General features: G+C 43.7%; 6 protein-coding genes across 6 annotated transcripts; 5 read left to right on the plus strand and 1 right to left on the minus strand.

Moving 5' to 3' along the window:
* Positions 1–71: 71 nt before the first annotated feature.
* EAE98_001635 (uncharacterized protein) lies at positions 72–2298 on the plus strand (the record flags this gene model as incomplete). Its single annotated transcript, XM_038949254.1, has 2 exons — positions 72–253; positions 420–2298. 2 exons carry the CDS (start codon positions 72–74, stop codon positions 2296–2298), a joined length of 2061 nt encoding a protein of 686 aa, XP_038814239.1.
* A 1234-nt stretch (positions 2299–3532) lies between these two features.
* EAE98_001636 (uncharacterized protein) lies at positions 3533–6368 on the plus strand (the record flags this gene model as incomplete). The annotated part of the gene is made up of 4 exons (XM_038949255.1): positions 3533–5350; positions 5404–5644; positions 5697–5845; positions 5906–6368. The coding sequence occupies 4 exons, from the start codon at positions 3533–3535 to the stop codon at positions 6089–6091; spliced, it is 2394 nt and encodes a 797-aa protein (XP_038814240.1). The 3' UTR covers positions 6092–6368.
* A 780-nt stretch (positions 6369–7148) lies between these two features.
* On the plus strand, positions 7149–8675 carry EAE98_001637 (uncharacterized protein). The gene is made up of 3 exons (XM_038949256.1): positions 7149–7314; positions 7367–8036; positions 8110–8675. Exons 1-3 carry the CDS (start codon positions 7274–7276, stop codon positions 8479–8481), a joined length of 1083 nt encoding a protein of 360 aa, XP_038814241.1. The 5' UTR covers positions 7149–7273; the 3' UTR covers positions 8482–8675.
* Positions 8676–8832: 157 nt separating this feature from the next.
* EAE98_001638 (uncharacterized protein) lies at positions 8833–9813 on the plus strand (the record flags this gene model as incomplete). Its single annotated transcript, XM_038949257.1, has 1 exon — positions 8833–9813. The coding sequence occupies one exon, from the start codon at positions 8833–8835 to the stop codon at positions 9811–9813; it is 981 nt and encodes a 326-aa protein (XP_038814242.1).
* Positions 9814–11105: 1292 nt separating this feature from the next.
* EAE98_001639 (uncharacterized protein) lies at positions 11106–13613 on the plus strand (the record flags this gene model as incomplete). The annotated part of the gene is made up of 3 exons (XM_038949258.1): positions 11106–11292; positions 11358–11740; positions 11817–13613. The coding sequence occupies 3 exons, from the start codon at positions 11106–11108 to the stop codon at positions 13611–13613; spliced, it is 2367 nt and encodes a 788-aa protein (XP_038814243.1).
* A 645-nt stretch (positions 13614–14258) lies between these two features.
* On the minus strand, positions 14259–15544 carry EAE98_001640 (uncharacterized protein; the record flags this gene model as incomplete). Its single annotated transcript, XM_038949259.1, has 2 exons — positions 14259–15077; positions 15221–15544. 2 exons carry the CDS (start codon positions 15542–15544, stop codon positions 14259–14261), a joined length of 1143 nt encoding a protein of 380 aa, XP_038814244.1.
* Between the last annotated feature and the right edge of the window lie 219 nt (positions 15545–15763).

The following is a 15763-nucleotide window of genomic DNA, read 5'->3' on the forward strand; positions in this document are numbered from 1 at the left end:
ATTGATATAAGTCGATAAATTCACAATACGAAGGGTACCAGATCTTCAGTCAACCACATTCGACCGACGACATGATGGTCGATTACGCAAAATATCGAGTGGTAGAATTGAAGGAGGTTCTCAAAGCTCGTCAACTTCGAACTGATGGCTTGAAAGCTGCTTTAGTGCAACGTTTGACACAATCAGATGCCCGTCATGTTTCCATTGAGGAGGTGGTCAATCAAAAAGTCAAATCGAATGTAGCCTCTACTGCGTGAGTACTATCAATAACTTTGGATCTTTTCAATTTTCATGTTGCCGTCACCTCTTTGGTGGATGACTGCCGTTGGGAGCGTTCATGCGACGGAAGAAGGCGTGTGGACAAATCCAAATTTCGCTGGTTGTCCTCGATTATGATTATTAAACTAATGTAATTTTAGGCATCCACCTCAATCGCAAATTGGAGCTGTCAACCTGAAGCTTGACAATCTGATTCAAACTATGGATAGTCTTAAAAACATACCAGACTTCACTCTCACAGCCGCAGGTCATACAATGCTCAACCAAGAGAACAGCCATGCCTCTGCACAGAGCCAAAGTTCGCAATCCGCTTTCCCAAAGAATAATTATGCACAGTCCCTTCGAGACAGTAGCCATAATGCTGTTACGTTCAGCGAGAATGATTTCAGTGATGATGATGATATAGACTTGGACACAAACTATGACTTGCCAATGTCTCAAACGTCCTTCACTAATTCTCAGCCGCAATCTCAGCCTGGTGCGTACAGACAAAATCACATGTCTTCTTGCACTTCCACTCAAGCCTATGGCATGACTTCACCGGCTTCAAGCTTCCAACAAGGCTATCGTCCAATGTCGCAGTCGCAAAAGTCTTATCTACCTGCAACTCCTACTCCACGTCAGCCATTGGCAAACATTTCAAGCAACCAAATGTCACCACCATCTTCCGTTAAGGTTGCCCAAAAGCCCATGGTCTACGCTCCCTACTTGACGTTCTACCAGCTGGAGCAAATGTATCCAAATGGCCAAAACTTTCAGGATGAAAATGCAAAACTTGCACGCAGAAGATGGTTGGCAAAGTTGGGTATTGATGTTTCGCCATACAACTTTGTGTTCATTAATGAGTCACAAAGAGACAAAGTCGAGATTCATTGGGCTTTGAAGTCTCCAGAAGAGCGCCGAGACATTGAACAGAAAGCTGTTCAATTGAAGCCACCCTATCAGCTCACGCACGCGGTGCCACTTCGATTAGCACCTTTCGCTCTGAGAACACCCGTTCCAATCAACCTGATTGGCCCAATCCCTCTATCTTTCTACGAGTTGGAACAAACATATTTTGATGTTCCCCAGGGAAAGAATTTGGCTTATTATGACCTTGTTCCAAAACGCTTGGCTTGGCTTGGGGAACTTGGCTTCGACGATCCCAGATATCTACCTCTAGCGCAGAGTACACGAGAACTACAAGCATTGAACGATCTCTATGATCAGAAGCCAAGCGTTGAGCGAAGAGCTATCGAAGCTAAAGCAAAGTATGTCAATGCTAAGCCCAATCTGCCAGCTCTTTCGTGGGAGACTCTGGAGAAAGATTATGAGATCTACCCAGTAAGTGCTTTCACGACACACACAGCATATTGTGAAAAACGTCGCGAATGGCTTCAAAAGCTTGGCCTTGATGTTATACCATTCTCCTACAAAACTGCACAGCTCCATGAGGGCAATATGCAAGGCATGGAAATTGCCTGGAGTGAAATGACTGAGGTTGACCGCAATAGAGTTCTTGAGATGGCGAAATCTATCAAAGAAGATAGCAATCCGGTTGTTGAGTTATGGGCAGAGTTTGAGCATACATATGGTTTTACTAAAGAAAAGGACAAGGAGTTTAAGAATGACCCTGTTGGCTACTCCAAGAAACGTGGATTATGGATCATCGATATCGGATTGGATGTTGAACCTTTCAAGAGCGTTATCTCAAGCCCTACCGCTCTCCAAGCAGCATGGTCTACAAAGCCCATTGAAGAGAGAAAGACCATTGTCAACAAAGCTAAGTGGGAGAAAGAGCGCTTTGTTAGGGATTTGGCGAGAAAAAAGGCCGAAAAGGCAGGTGACAATTACAAAGCTCCTCCCACTGAAGTCAAGAAAACAAGCAAGCGCTCATCTACGACCAAATCGTCTAACTACAAAGTTTCTAAGTCCTCCAGTTATAGAAAGAACGGATATGGTTATGGTGGCTATGGCGGCTATGGCGGATCATATTCTTCGGGTTATGGATTTGGAAGAAACAGATACTCAAGGTACTAGTTTGTGCTAATGTGCTTGCTTGGCCTTTGCCAGCCATATTTTACGACGTAAAGATGCTCTAATAGTTGCTTATTTCTGAATCAGCATTTAAGATCTTGTACTAAATCTTTCCTTTAGGCTATGTTTTTCATAGGATACTTTTTGGGGGGAATGTTGTCGGGGTCTTCCTGGGACTGCTGAATCCTTCTTCATCTCAATCTGTACTTTCATTTGACCCTGGGCGTATGGCGTATGGCATCTAAGACTCTGCTAATCAGTCATTGTACATATTTGGACACATGGTACGGGAGTATCAAGAAGTACGTATGGCTCGCGCCAGTTGGTCACATATGAATGGGTGTTTTCTCAAACGAAGATGATAGATAATGTACGATACATAATCAGAATAGTAATAACATGTAAACTATTTTCTTGTCGAGAGCTTGTTTGCTCTCGTGAACTCCCATAAGACATGAACTCTGTAGAAATCTACTCTGTCGGTGAAAAATTCATTTCACCACTAACCTGCTGATTTGTTCTTGCTCACCAGCTCCACAATATGGACAAACACAAATCGCCCTTATAAATATCAGGTACAATTATACATGGAATAGAACCAGAATATCAACTTGATACTTCAAATTCGTAGATTAATTGTTGAATGTCGTCCACAAGGTCATTGATGTAGCTGACTAAGCACAATTGCATATGAAGAGCTTTCCTCTTTCATATAACCTACATCAATACAATTGATTCTACGAACCTTTCTTCAGGTGGTTCCATATTTCAACATTGATTTCTCTTCATAAATTATTTCACAATTCGAGATAAGTTCAAGTTAGAAGTATCTGCGAATGGTAGATCCAATCGTTGGTCCAATGGCCATGTAAAGATGCGCACTCGATTTCATTGGCTGCCACAGATGGCTGACCTGAAGCTTCTTCAAGAACCTCGGTGCGTCCAACCCAGAAAGTTGTTAAGCACCTGGGCAGCTTGAGTACTACGAAAGCTGGCTTGATTCGCATGTATCACTCTGTGGTGTGGCTTAAGCGAGCACTATCGGGATATAGACCTTCCTCTCCGATCCAAATCCTACACAATCAGAATACAAGGTAGGGATCTTGGGATATCCAATCAAACATTTTCGAAGCGCAGGTGGCGGCTGGATGCATGATGCGTTGGTTACGCATAATGGTGATTGAACTTCAGTTCATTTTATTCTCCTGATGCTTTCCAACGCACGACATTTTAAAGAATGGGTACTTTCGAAAGCAGTAAGCTCACCGCTCTCAGATCAGAAGAGCAACTGAGTCTACTCAATGAAATCGACACGCTTCGCCGTTCTGGCATTAGTGATCATGTCTCCTTGCCACAGATTGCCGTTTGTGGAGATCAATCTAGTGGGAAAAGCTCCTGCCTAGAGGCCATTTCGGGAATACCATTTCCCCGCAAAGACACCTTGTGTACTCGCTTTGCTACTGAGCTTGTTCTTCGCAAGAGTTCCGTGGAGTCAGTCGTGGTGAATATTGTTCCTAGCCAAAAGAGGTCCCAGAAAGAGAGTCAAGAACTCGCCGGCTTTCAGTACACACTTCATTCTTTTGATAAGTTGCCGGAATTGATAGAATCTGCCAAGATTGCTCTAGGTCTTGACAAGCCTGGAAGCGGATTTTCTTCAGACATACTTCGCATCGAAATATCTGGCCCGACAAGGCCTCATCTAACAGTTGTTGATTTACCTGGCTTGATTCACGCCAAGAATGATGACGAGGATGACGAAAATGTGGAGGAAGTGGTATCTGAACTCGTTTACTCATATATGCGCCGTCCGAGGACAATTATATTGGCAGTTGTCTCTGCGCTGAACGATCGAGCTCTCCAAGCAGTGCTAAAGCAAGTCAAAGCAGTGGATCCACACGGCAGGCGCACTATGGGCTTAATCACGAAGCCTGATACTCTATTTGAGGACTCCGAGAGCGAAAAAGACTTCGTCAAGCTAGCTTCAAATGAAGTAACGCAACTCAGACTCGGTTGGCACGTACTGAGGAACCGCGATTTTAACACGAAACATGTCACCTCTGTGGAGAGAGACAGGATAGAGGAAGAGTTTTTCTCACAAGGAATTTGGAAAACATTGCCTCGAGGAATTTTAGGGGTTGCAAAATTACGAGAGCGTCTAAGCAGGGTTCTCTTAGACCACATCAAGTCGGAGCTGCCAGCTCTCATTCATGAAATTCAAGACATCCTGCACGAGTCACAGCAAGCATTTACAAAACTCGGGGATCGCCGCGGAAATGCTGAACAACAACGGTTGTATCTTTTTAAACATAGCCAGCATTTCACGAACATCTGCAGAGCCTCATGTGATGGTATATACGAGGACAAGTTTTTCGGGGATATTGCTAGTGAAGAGTTCAAGAACCGCAGATTCCGAGCTGTTGTTCAAAATTTGAACCTCGCATTTGCCGAAATGGTGCGGATAGACGGCCAAAATATCAATCTTAGGGGCATTGGACTCGAAGGGAAAAGTAATAAAGCTATCTCATGGGTTCGGGATATGCTAATCTCTTCGAGAGGGAGAGAGTTGCCAGGAACTTTCAGTCCGATGCTGATTGGAGATTTGTTCAGAGTGCAATCGAAACCATGGGAAAACATCTCCAAAACCCACCTTCAAGATATCTGGGCAAAAGCTCGTGATCATTTAGAAGATATACTTTCTTCTCTCATGGATTCAGAGGCATACATGGCGTTGCTCATGCTTTACGTCGATCCATTAATGGAAAAGCTACTCAAGAAAGCCACTGATGAATTGGACAGATTGTTCCGTGATCGGCATAGACATGCCATAACCTATAATCATTACTTCACTGAAAACGCCCAAAAAATTTCTGATGCTCGTAATCAAAAGAGGCTTTTAGAAGTCCTAGAGAAGATGTTCCCTTTAGACAACTACAGTCAAGGTCGCACTGGACCGAAGGATCTCTCGATCATATGCTCTATGGTGTCAGGATCTATACCAGACATGGATACGCGGGCTAGCATTGAGCTTCTTGATCATTTAGAAGCGTTTTACAAGGTGAGATATCAAAACACAAAAACAACGTGATATTTGGCTAAATAATTCTTCAGGTGGCAATGAAGACTTTTGTGGACAATGTATCTGTCCAGGTCATAGAGGCATCAATCGTGGACAAGCTAGCTGATGTCTTCAATCCACTTGCAGTAGCACAGATGACCAACGAACTTGTTTCACAAATTGCTGCTGAGTCACAGGAAAACCAGACGCAAAGAGAGCAGCTGGAAAAGAAGATACATGTTCTAGAGGAAGGCCTGAAGACCTGCAAATGGCATGCGGGTCGCTATGCTTCAGGTACGCAATATTCGATATGAGCCAGAATTTTTCTGATCCGAAACTACCTTAGAAGTTACTCTCGAAGACCCTCCGACCCCCGTAATACAGACACCAAAGTCTCATGAGCCCTCTGTAGCTGACTTACACGTCTCGAATGTTTCAAGTCTGAATGATGACGTCGAAGTCCACGCAGCTGATCAAGGAGAAACGAACAATTTAGTGAGTTGATTTAGTATAGATCTCTCAACTTTCAGCTGTAATTACTAAATGTTCTGATAGGTGGACGAGGCTCCGGTTCATACATACGTGGCAAGAAAAGATGAAGCAATAAATAACATCTCCACGTGGGGAAGCTTGGGAGGGAAGAAATCCAAGAAGAAGAAATTTAGGAACGTCGTACCTTTTGCGCCTGAAGAAGGAGGAAGCTGGGGTTCTGAGCTTCTGGGGCCACAACTTTCAAACTAGATCAGTTCAATACCAAATACTACGACACTCTCGGTCATATGCTTCTGATTCTTTCTTCTGTCCTTTTCCACACCTCCAAAGTTCCCTCGATGTTATCCCTAGCTCACAAGTTGCCTCACGTGTGAAATGTACCTAAAGCTAGATCTCATGGTCTAATGTCTTTGCGATTCTCGATCTCATCGGTAGGGCACGACAAATCTGCTAGATTTAATGATCGCAGCATATGAAAAAAGATAGAGCGTAGGTAGAGTAGACGATCAAGGATCTTGCAAACAAGAACAAACTATAACATACTTCACTCAACGAGACCCAGGCCTTCATCAACTATTCGAGTATATGCTCACTTGTGCACAATTATGAAATCTCCAAGTACCACACCAGCGCCGTACACAAACATTAGAAAGCTTCCAATATGTCCTCAAATCCTAGTCTTCACCCGGACTAAGGCAGATTCTGTATGGAAGCCTAGCATTCTCTTTTGCTTGGGGCCCAAGATCGGTTACTATCGCCTAGTTGGGCGATAATGTGTTGAAGTTTATGGGATTCCAGGGGCTTTTATCGAGTGCCAACATTTCCGGTTTCCAGGTCAGATTCTAAAAAATATAGTTTTGATTCACTGACAGAGAATCATGACTTCGGACTCAACTTTGAGTGAGATGAATTGTCGCCGGAAATCTAATTCTGGGGTAATGAGACTAATCATACCCACGAACACGTAGTGATAGCTCCAGTGCCTCACATGCTAGTTGTTGCAGGTTGATATCATGACACCGAAATTGCCGAAATTAGTGAGGGCTTTACACTTTCCTCTTGATCCCTTCGACGATCCATCCCTTTGATACAATAAGATCATGGACTAACATACCTCCCTCACAAAAGGCCACTTCTTATACGAGTAGGTTCCCCTTCCTTTTTAAGAAAAAACATTGAAACGAACCAATCATCACGTGTCGGCAAATCAATTTAGGAAAGTCCGACCGGGGTGACTTCGGTGTTTTTTCTGAGAGCTCCCTTGGCTCTCCACCTCCGCAGGATGAATGAGAAATCATCATGATGGGGTGAGGGGCAACAAGTTATAAAGAGGGGTTGACTTTCCTATAATTCAAAATTCTCCATATCGTAATATTGAGAGTTTTGTTCTTTGCTAAACTTTTCAATTTTCAATACCTCATCTCAATCAAAATGGCAGATAAGACATACAATGTTGGAGTAATTGGCTACGGGTTTGTATAATTCCTCGAAAGCCGTCGAACATATACTAATTGAAGCTTGTAGCTTGTCAGCCAAGGTCTTCCATATTCCGCTCATTCTTGTTACTCCATCCTTCACCCTTCACTCAATTGTTCAACGAACACCTAAACCAAACGACAATGCCGCCCAAGATCATCCAGAAGCCAAAATCTACAACTCCGCAGATGCTATGTTTGCAGATTCGGAAATCGATATCATTATCATATCCACAACCCCCGAAACACATTTCCCTTTCACGAAAGCCGCTTTACAAGCTGGTAAACATGTAATGGTAGAGAAACCATTCGTTCCTACATCCGCGGAAGCTTCAGAGCTTATATCTATATCCAAAGAAACTGGAAAGTTTATCTGCGTATACCAGAATAGAAGATGGGACTCTGATTTCTTGACTGTCAAAAAATTGATGGCAGATGGTGTATTGGGAAGAGTGGTTGAATTTGAGACACACTTCGATAGATTCAAGGGCGAGAAACCCGCAACTTGGAAGGGCACATTGACCATGGAGGATGCTGGCGGCGTTATATATGATCTAGGAACACATTTGATCGATCAAGCATTTTGCTTATTTGGCCAACCGAAGACAGTAACGGCGATCTTTACGAATCAAAGAGCTGATGGCTCGGCAGAACCAGATAGTATCACCGTAATGCTGAATTATGGCGAGAAGGGACCATTAGTAACCGCAAAGGCTGGGGTAAGCATCAAACACTGTTTTTAATCACAGCTTACTTCTCATACCTCGAACATCACTAATAAACAATTCATAGGTTCTGTGCGTGGAAGAAGAGCAATTACGATATTGGGTTCGAGGATCACAAGGTAGCTTCAAGAAGTACCACCTTGATATCCAAGAAGACCAATTGAAGGCCGGTCTTAAGCCGGGTGATGCCAACTTTGGTATTGAATCAGAAGATAGGTCTGGAAGATTAGTGGTTTTCGAAGATGGAAAACCTAAGGGCAGCACCTTCAAGAACGTGACTCCGCAAACCTATGCTGCTCTTTACCAAGGCTTTGCTGATGCTATAACTAGTGGCAGCGAAGATGCTGTTCCAGTGAAAGCAAGCGAAGCTAGAGATGTTTTGAGGATTATTGAGGCAGCCAGGGAGAGTGCTAAGAGTGGAAGAACAGTTACGCTATAGCTATAGGTGGTCCTTTTGTGACTTTCCCATGGATGGATCAGCGATGAATGTTCCACCAATTCCTGTATTTCTTCTCTATCAGTAGATTATACCCATAGTAATAGACCATGTTGATTTGAAAGTGGGAAGATCTACGGATGTGCTGTTTCTAGTTGCCTGTGGAGTAGGTGATAGGTATATCCGTTCGCGATCCGGAGATAAATCAAGTACGAGAATAAACCCGAAGCTAACTGCACGTCATCTCACACCCTTTTCTATATATATTCCATGAATGTTTCTCACCAACGAATTTAGAAGGCGATGTTTCAATTCCTTCCAAGAATAAGACCAAATATTCAAAGATCGCTCAAAATGTTACCTCTAATCACCCTCGAGGAACACTTTCTTTCCTCCGCAGTGCTTGCCGCCCAACAAGCAAACGGGACCCCTGATCCATTTGCAGGGTTCCCAGTTCAAATCTCCAGGAAACTAAAGTCTCTTGACAATGAACGGATAAAGGATATGGATGATGGAAACATTTCTCTACAAATTCTGTCTCATGGTCCTATGGATCATGCTCCTCTTAAATTGTGTCAAGAAATCAACGATGAACTCGCAGCTGCCATCTCCAAGAATCCTTCCCGTCTAAAAGGCTTCGCAACCCTGCCTATGGGATCGCCTTTAGAAGCCGCTCAAGAGTTAGATCGTTGCATCAATGAACTCGGTTTTGTGGGTGCGTTAATTGATAATCACCTTGATGGCGAATTCTACGACGATGAGAAATTCTGGAGTGTTTTTGAAAAAGCTAGTGCTTTGGATGTACCTATCTATATTCATCCCAATTTCACAGCTGAAAAGGATATGAGTAAATATCGTGGGAATTATCCAGAGGGTGTAGCGATGGCGCTTAGTAATTGGGGACTAGGGTGGCATTTCGATACCGGGCTTCATTTTTTGCGTCTCTATGCTGCGGGAGTGTTTGATCGGTTCCCGAAGTTGAAAATTGTGTTGGGGCATATGGGAGAGCTTTTGCCGTTTAATTTGGACAGGATATTAAAGGTATCGGGGAGATGGGGAAGGGAGAGAGGATTAGAAAAGGTTTGGGAGGAAAACTTGTGGGTTACTACTAGTGGGATGTTTTCGTTGGCGCCGTTGGCGTGTTTGGTGCAGACGAAGGGGAAGGATAAGATTTTGTTTAGTGTTGATTATCCATTTTCGGAAAATGGGACGGGGAGGGAGTTCGTAGAGAGGGTGGTTAAGAGTGGGCTTTTTGGGGAGGAGGATTCGGTGGAGATGAGGGGGTTTGCGTTTGAGAATGCGGAGAGGTTATTGAGGGTCAAGGCGAAGGAGTGAAGTGGTATTCGGGGTGGAAAGTCTGGCTAGTGGTCGGATATGCTTTGTTATACTTTTCTACTTTACATCTCAACTTCATTGCCGGTTGGGTATTTGGAAATTTGATTGATACTCCTCCTGCTTGATCTTCATATTCCTCTGTTTGAAAGAGAAAAACTTATACACTAGCAGCAGCTGAATCACTGAGAGCTATTAGCTACACAGGTGCTCATAAACGATGACAACTTAGAAATATTAGGAAGCAATGTTGATGTGCAGATTACAACCGCGATATGCGTGTATACTCTCTGGAAGGAAAGTGCACCCTCTTCTTCCAAGTTTCACGCTTCAGTTCTTTCCCTTTCAAGTCTTCCCGAGACTTGACCTCGCAAAAGACTCATGCAGAAGAAAAATAAGTTCTCATTGCACAGTTCATCCATCCGAGCTTTTGACATCATCTGAAGTCTTACGTGAATCATTCGATATTCTCGAAATCATTTACAACATGCTTTTTCTTCGCTTTTTAGTGAATTTGTCTGGTGCCAATTAGCTTCTGCTTTTGAGAGGTCAATCTACTAGTCCCAAGGATATATTTCAAATAAATTCAGTGAACACTATCAGAGTCAATTGATTCCCATTTCCAAGAGTTTCATCCTCGCTGTCTTTGTCTACCGTTAACCAGAGTACTTTCAATTTTTATTCCAAACCTCTACCGGATCACAATTGGATCAAACTCCCGCAGTATTCACTTGGTACAAGGTCAGCTTACCTTTCTCTTCCTCGGCATATCGAACCAGGAAATTCTGGCCACTTCACATTCGAACTCACAACTTACGAACCCACGATCTACAATATCTCTCCTTTCTACTCTTCAGCAACCTAGCTAATGTACAACCACTATCAAAGCTCGCGCGCGTCTTGAAGCTCCCTCTCAAAAAAAATCCCATACATGCAAGCCTGAGTCTACGATCTCAGTTGTTGCGGATTTTCTTACCTTGCTGCCGCTCTCGTCAACACGTACTCCAATATCTCTCACTTTCACTCACTTGCCAAAAACGGATACCCCTCATCTTTTCCTACCAACTCTATTCACTATCCTTAGCGTGAAAACGAAAGACTTCTCAATCTATTACTTTCCCACTTCCACCTTCTTTCAAACTTCTCAACTACAACCTCCACCTCCCATACCTCCGTCGATCCATCTCGACTTCTCTCGATTCTTTCTATCCATTTTATCTTTTGCTTTACCATCTAGCTGCTTTTATTATTTGCATCCTTCGACTTATTGATAACTTTATTCGAATTTTACAATCATGCCTCCAAAGGCCCCTCGTATGCAATACCAGCGAGGTGAGAAGGTCATGCAGGTTGATGATCCTGGCAATCATGCTTTTAAAGCTCAACCCGTCAAGAACGGCAGAAAGAGAACAGTGAAGAACAATCCAATCGAGATTGATTCCGATGATGAGCAATCCCAACCATCCAAAAAACCTCGTCCAAGTATGCCCCAGATCCTTACAATGTCAATCAATGCATTTGGGATTCAATCGCTAACCTCAGAATAGACCCTCGCGCCTCAAAATCAACCATTTCTAATGCCAAGCAAGGAAAAGATGTGGTTGAATACATATCAGAGTCAGAAGACAGTTCCCACCCAGAAGTCGTTCCTTGTGCAAATTTGCCACTAAGAAAGCTTTTCAAGCCATTCGCAGACCACGATGCGGACATTTACATCGTACTCATTCAAAAGAGTCCTGAATATTCATTCAGGATGCACTCGTATATACTGAGACGCGCCTCTCCTTGGTTCGCTGGGCAGTTGCAGGAAAACTTGGTCAATGAGGTGGATGAGAAGTTAGCAGCTACGATTACCCAAGATACTGGAATCAAATATAGATTTGAACTTAGGTTTGATGATCATCTTGGGTATCACACGTTGAAGCGGGTGGTAAGTAACTTTCCTTGCTGTCTGAAACTCATGCACCTCTACGCTAAACTTGAACACATGTAGCTAATATCTGTAGGGACTCACAATGTACAAGCAACAACCTCAAGCTATCATCAATAGAGATATTCCCGATCCCAGCAATCGCTACAACGGCTGCTATAATGTCTCTAACTATGGTTCATCTAACTCTCGTCAATCGTCGGTATTCTTGCCACAATTCGATGGTTCGTGTGACGATATTGAAATGGCAGAAACAATGAGTAATCCTCGTGTATCTCCTGATTTTGATATATCCGTCTTCCTTTCGTCTCCAGGTGCCCTTCAATCTACTCAAGGATCAATCAGTGGATCTCAAGGAAATGAGAATGGCATCAAGTTACAACCAGATACCATTGTTCAATCGAATAGTGCCGAACCTGATCTACCAGCCCAGAACAATGTGACGAAGCAAGTTGCAACACCACCTACGAGTCCCACCAAGGTGGTAACTGAAACCGAGACAGACCAGACAGTGATTCAGAGTCCACAGATCGACGCAAGCCCCCAGACTGACCTTGCAGATCGAATCATTCCAACAGTTGATACGGCTATGAAAGCAGAGATTGAATCCGAGGAACAGATACTCTCGCCAAGTCTTCCAGAACACAAGTCGCCAGAAAGACAACTTGAAGTTCTTTCGAATGTGGAAGAAAAGGTTGATGAGCAATTAAGCATCGAATTACAGAAAAATGAAGTGCCACCAGGGCGCCAAATCTCACCCGAAGAACAACTTCAGGTTGCTATCTCCATGGAAAATCCAATGGGACCTGAGATAAAAATCGAGGAAGCACAGCAAGCTACAATTTCGCTTTCGAAGCAGCAATCCAAGATTGGCCCAATTGTCAAAGAACCGTCTAGCAATTATGTTGTTGAACAGACAGACATTCCCACCGCAGAAAAGCCAATCAACAATGTAACGTTCCAAAAGCTAGCCCCTCTGAAAGTTGAGCAAAAAATCCTCGATGCTTATCGTTCCCTTTTCCTGTGTTACTTTGGTTGTGCCCCCACGATTTCTACAACAAATGCTGCAATTGCCGCATCACAGTCCATGTTGCTGATCAAAATCGCCAATCTCTATGGCTCAGCGAAAGTTGTTAGACCTTACATAGTTGCATCTCTCCTTTCCCTAGGACGTAGCCTATACGCATCCATTCGTCGCAACCCTCCTTATTTCCTGCTTTTGGCATACAAGCTCCAATGCTCTCCTATCTTCAAGGAAGCCCTCATCCATATCGTAGGACAATACCCCTCCTGGCCATGGCTCACTAAGGAGGATCGGATGGGCCACGATCTTGGCAGGGTCATTCGAAAGAAATTCGAAGATCTCCAAGACATGAGATTCGAAGCCAATGGCCCACTCTTTCAGAGCTGTATCGTCAAAGAAAAAGTAAGAGTCAGCATCAATAATTTGGACCGGTCGACCTTTGATGTTTGGGTTATTGTTCAAATCTGGCACGATTGGTTCTCTCAACAATTACGCCATTGCACATTAGTTCAACGCCACGAGCACCGAAATGTGGAAAAGAACATGTATAAGCTAATTGCTCAAGGCGGTGATGCGTATCTCAAGATCGACGATGTTATGGCAATGATTGAACCATTCAGAGCCGGCTCAGAAGCCAGAGAGTGGGGACATTGGGAGAAGGACCAGGTTGAGCTGCAGTTGAATATTTTAAAGGAGAATGCCGCGAAGAGGGTCGGGGATTTGATGGTAAACGAGTTAATGGGTGATACCGGCGGAAATGCTGGTGAAATCGAATATCTCACTTGCACCAAAGTCCATGAGCATGAGTTGCCCTGGACTGAAGCACAAATGGTTATCATTGAGGATTAGGGCTAAAATTGGGGACGGAGCAAATTATCAGAATGAGTGAGAGGGTCGAAAAGGATGATGAGCTTGCTTCGGATTGCGGAGGTATTCTGATGGTTGAAAATCACTCGTGCGAGCTGGTATTTTCATCCTATGAATATTCCAACGCGAACAAGAGCCGCCACATCGTTTTCTTATTATTTATCTATCTTGCGAAGTATCGTTATTATTTTTCCTCCTTTTATTCACTTTTATTTTCCTTTATTTGATGGAGATGGATGGAGAATGGGATGTTACTTACTTATTATTTGCGAACACAATATCAGATATGAACTGCTTTTATCATAGCGGACGGAATGGACATGCACGAAATGATTCCAGGGTGGAAATCAATAGCTAGAGAAGATACTTTTTAACAAAACGAACGAATGAATGAAAATTTCCTTTTCAATAATATCATGATGTTGTTCCTTGAACTTGATCCTAGCAAAAATCATCCTAAATATGATCTTCTGGGCAGATGATACCATGTAGCACTTAAATCTTCCAAAGAACGCCCCTCTTCCATATGCACCAACCATTCCCGTTGTGACCAGCTCGGATAACGCCAATCCCGCTAGATTTGTATTTACACCCAACCTATTATAGTAATTCCGCATTCACAAACGATCATTTCAAACTCCCGCCAAACAAATCTTGCTCTTCTTTTAACCTCTGCTCCCGCTCCATCTTTCTCTTCTTGATAATCTTCTCTTCATCTTCTCCATCTTTGCCTTCTACACCTTCCCTCTTCATTTTTTGTAGTCCGACTAGATCTGCCTTTTCGGGATTTCTACATTTCTTTAATTTCTTAACAAGGGCTTGGATTTCTTGTCTTTGTTCGGGAGTTTGTTCCTCGGGGATTGAGGAGAGTGTTTGAGCGAGGTTTTTGATTAGGGTGAGAAGTTTTTGGTAGGTAGATGTTGCGGTGTTTGTATCTGGATTTGAGGGATTATAGGATTTCAAAGCGAGGTAGAAGGTGGTTAAAGGGGCGGAAGCGAGATAGAGGGATGCGAACATTATTTGTGAAGGCGTATAGTGAAAATAGGAATCGCATAATAGCGCGCTTGTTTTCAGATAATGGCGTGCGTGTCCGTGGCTTTCCAGTATTAAGTTGTGCATGTTTTCGGGACGTTGGGATTCGAGTTCTGCGGGGATGGATATTTTGTGGGTGGAGATGGCGAGGAGTTCCATGATGGCTCCTTCGAGACCGCGGTAGGGGTGGCGGATGTCGAATTGGAAACGGAGACCTTGGGTTAGAAGGAATTCTGAGGAGAGAATCTCTTCGGTGGTGGTTTTGCCTATGTCGCTTGCGAATCTGGTGATGCGGAAATAGTGGTTTTCGGTTTTGGTGGCGAAGAAGAGGGCGGTTTTTAGGATGGTCGTGGGGGTGTAGGTCATTAGGCTGTGGCTTATGTAGAAGCGGCGGATATATTGAATTGCTGTGGCCTAGAGTGCAAAGAGATGTTAGGATATATGTTGAGCAAAGACAAGTCGCGCATATTGTGATTCAGCAGACATGCACCAGCATTTCATGTCGAAAAGTGGCCGGTCGACTAGAACTAAAGAATCTCCGCACGAGAAGAACATACCTTGACCTCAATCGGCACACCCAAATGATCCCCCAGCTGTAGCGTTTGTCTACAATAATAATCCAGTAACTTCAATTCCTCGTCTACCGTCAAACAATCCACATCTCCATCCGGTAGGGCAGTACTAGCAGACCTGCTATTCTCTGCTTCACTATTGTCATTTGAGGATGCAGCACGAGCTTCTCTGGCGCGTCGAACGGCATCTCGAACTTGGGTTGTAGCTAAGGCATTTGTGCTTTCGCGCAAGGAACGGAGTGCGGACGGTGTGTATGACCAGTGACGATATTGAGTGGAAGTACGATAGCGGGCGTCTTCGGTAGACATGGTGAATTCTTGTGAAAATTAGTAAGAGTGGTTATGGCGCATGGTTGAATTGTGAGGTTATTGATAGGAAGGAGCTCGGAGTTCATTCATATCTACGATATTATTTATGAGGTGGAGCTTGGTGCAGGGGTACTGGAAATACTTTAATCCGTTGATTGGCTGGCTGAACGTTGTGCATCTTTTGAAATGCTTGCAGGGACTTATATTAATTACAGTTCA

Source organism: Botrytis deweyae, assembly GCF_014898535.1.
Source record: "Botrytis deweyae strain B1 chromosome Unknown BDEW_003, whole genome shotgun sequence".
NCBI classification, from domain to species: domain Eukaryota; kingdom Fungi; phylum Ascomycota; class Leotiomycetes; order Helotiales; family Sclerotiniaceae; genus Botrytis; species Botrytis deweyae.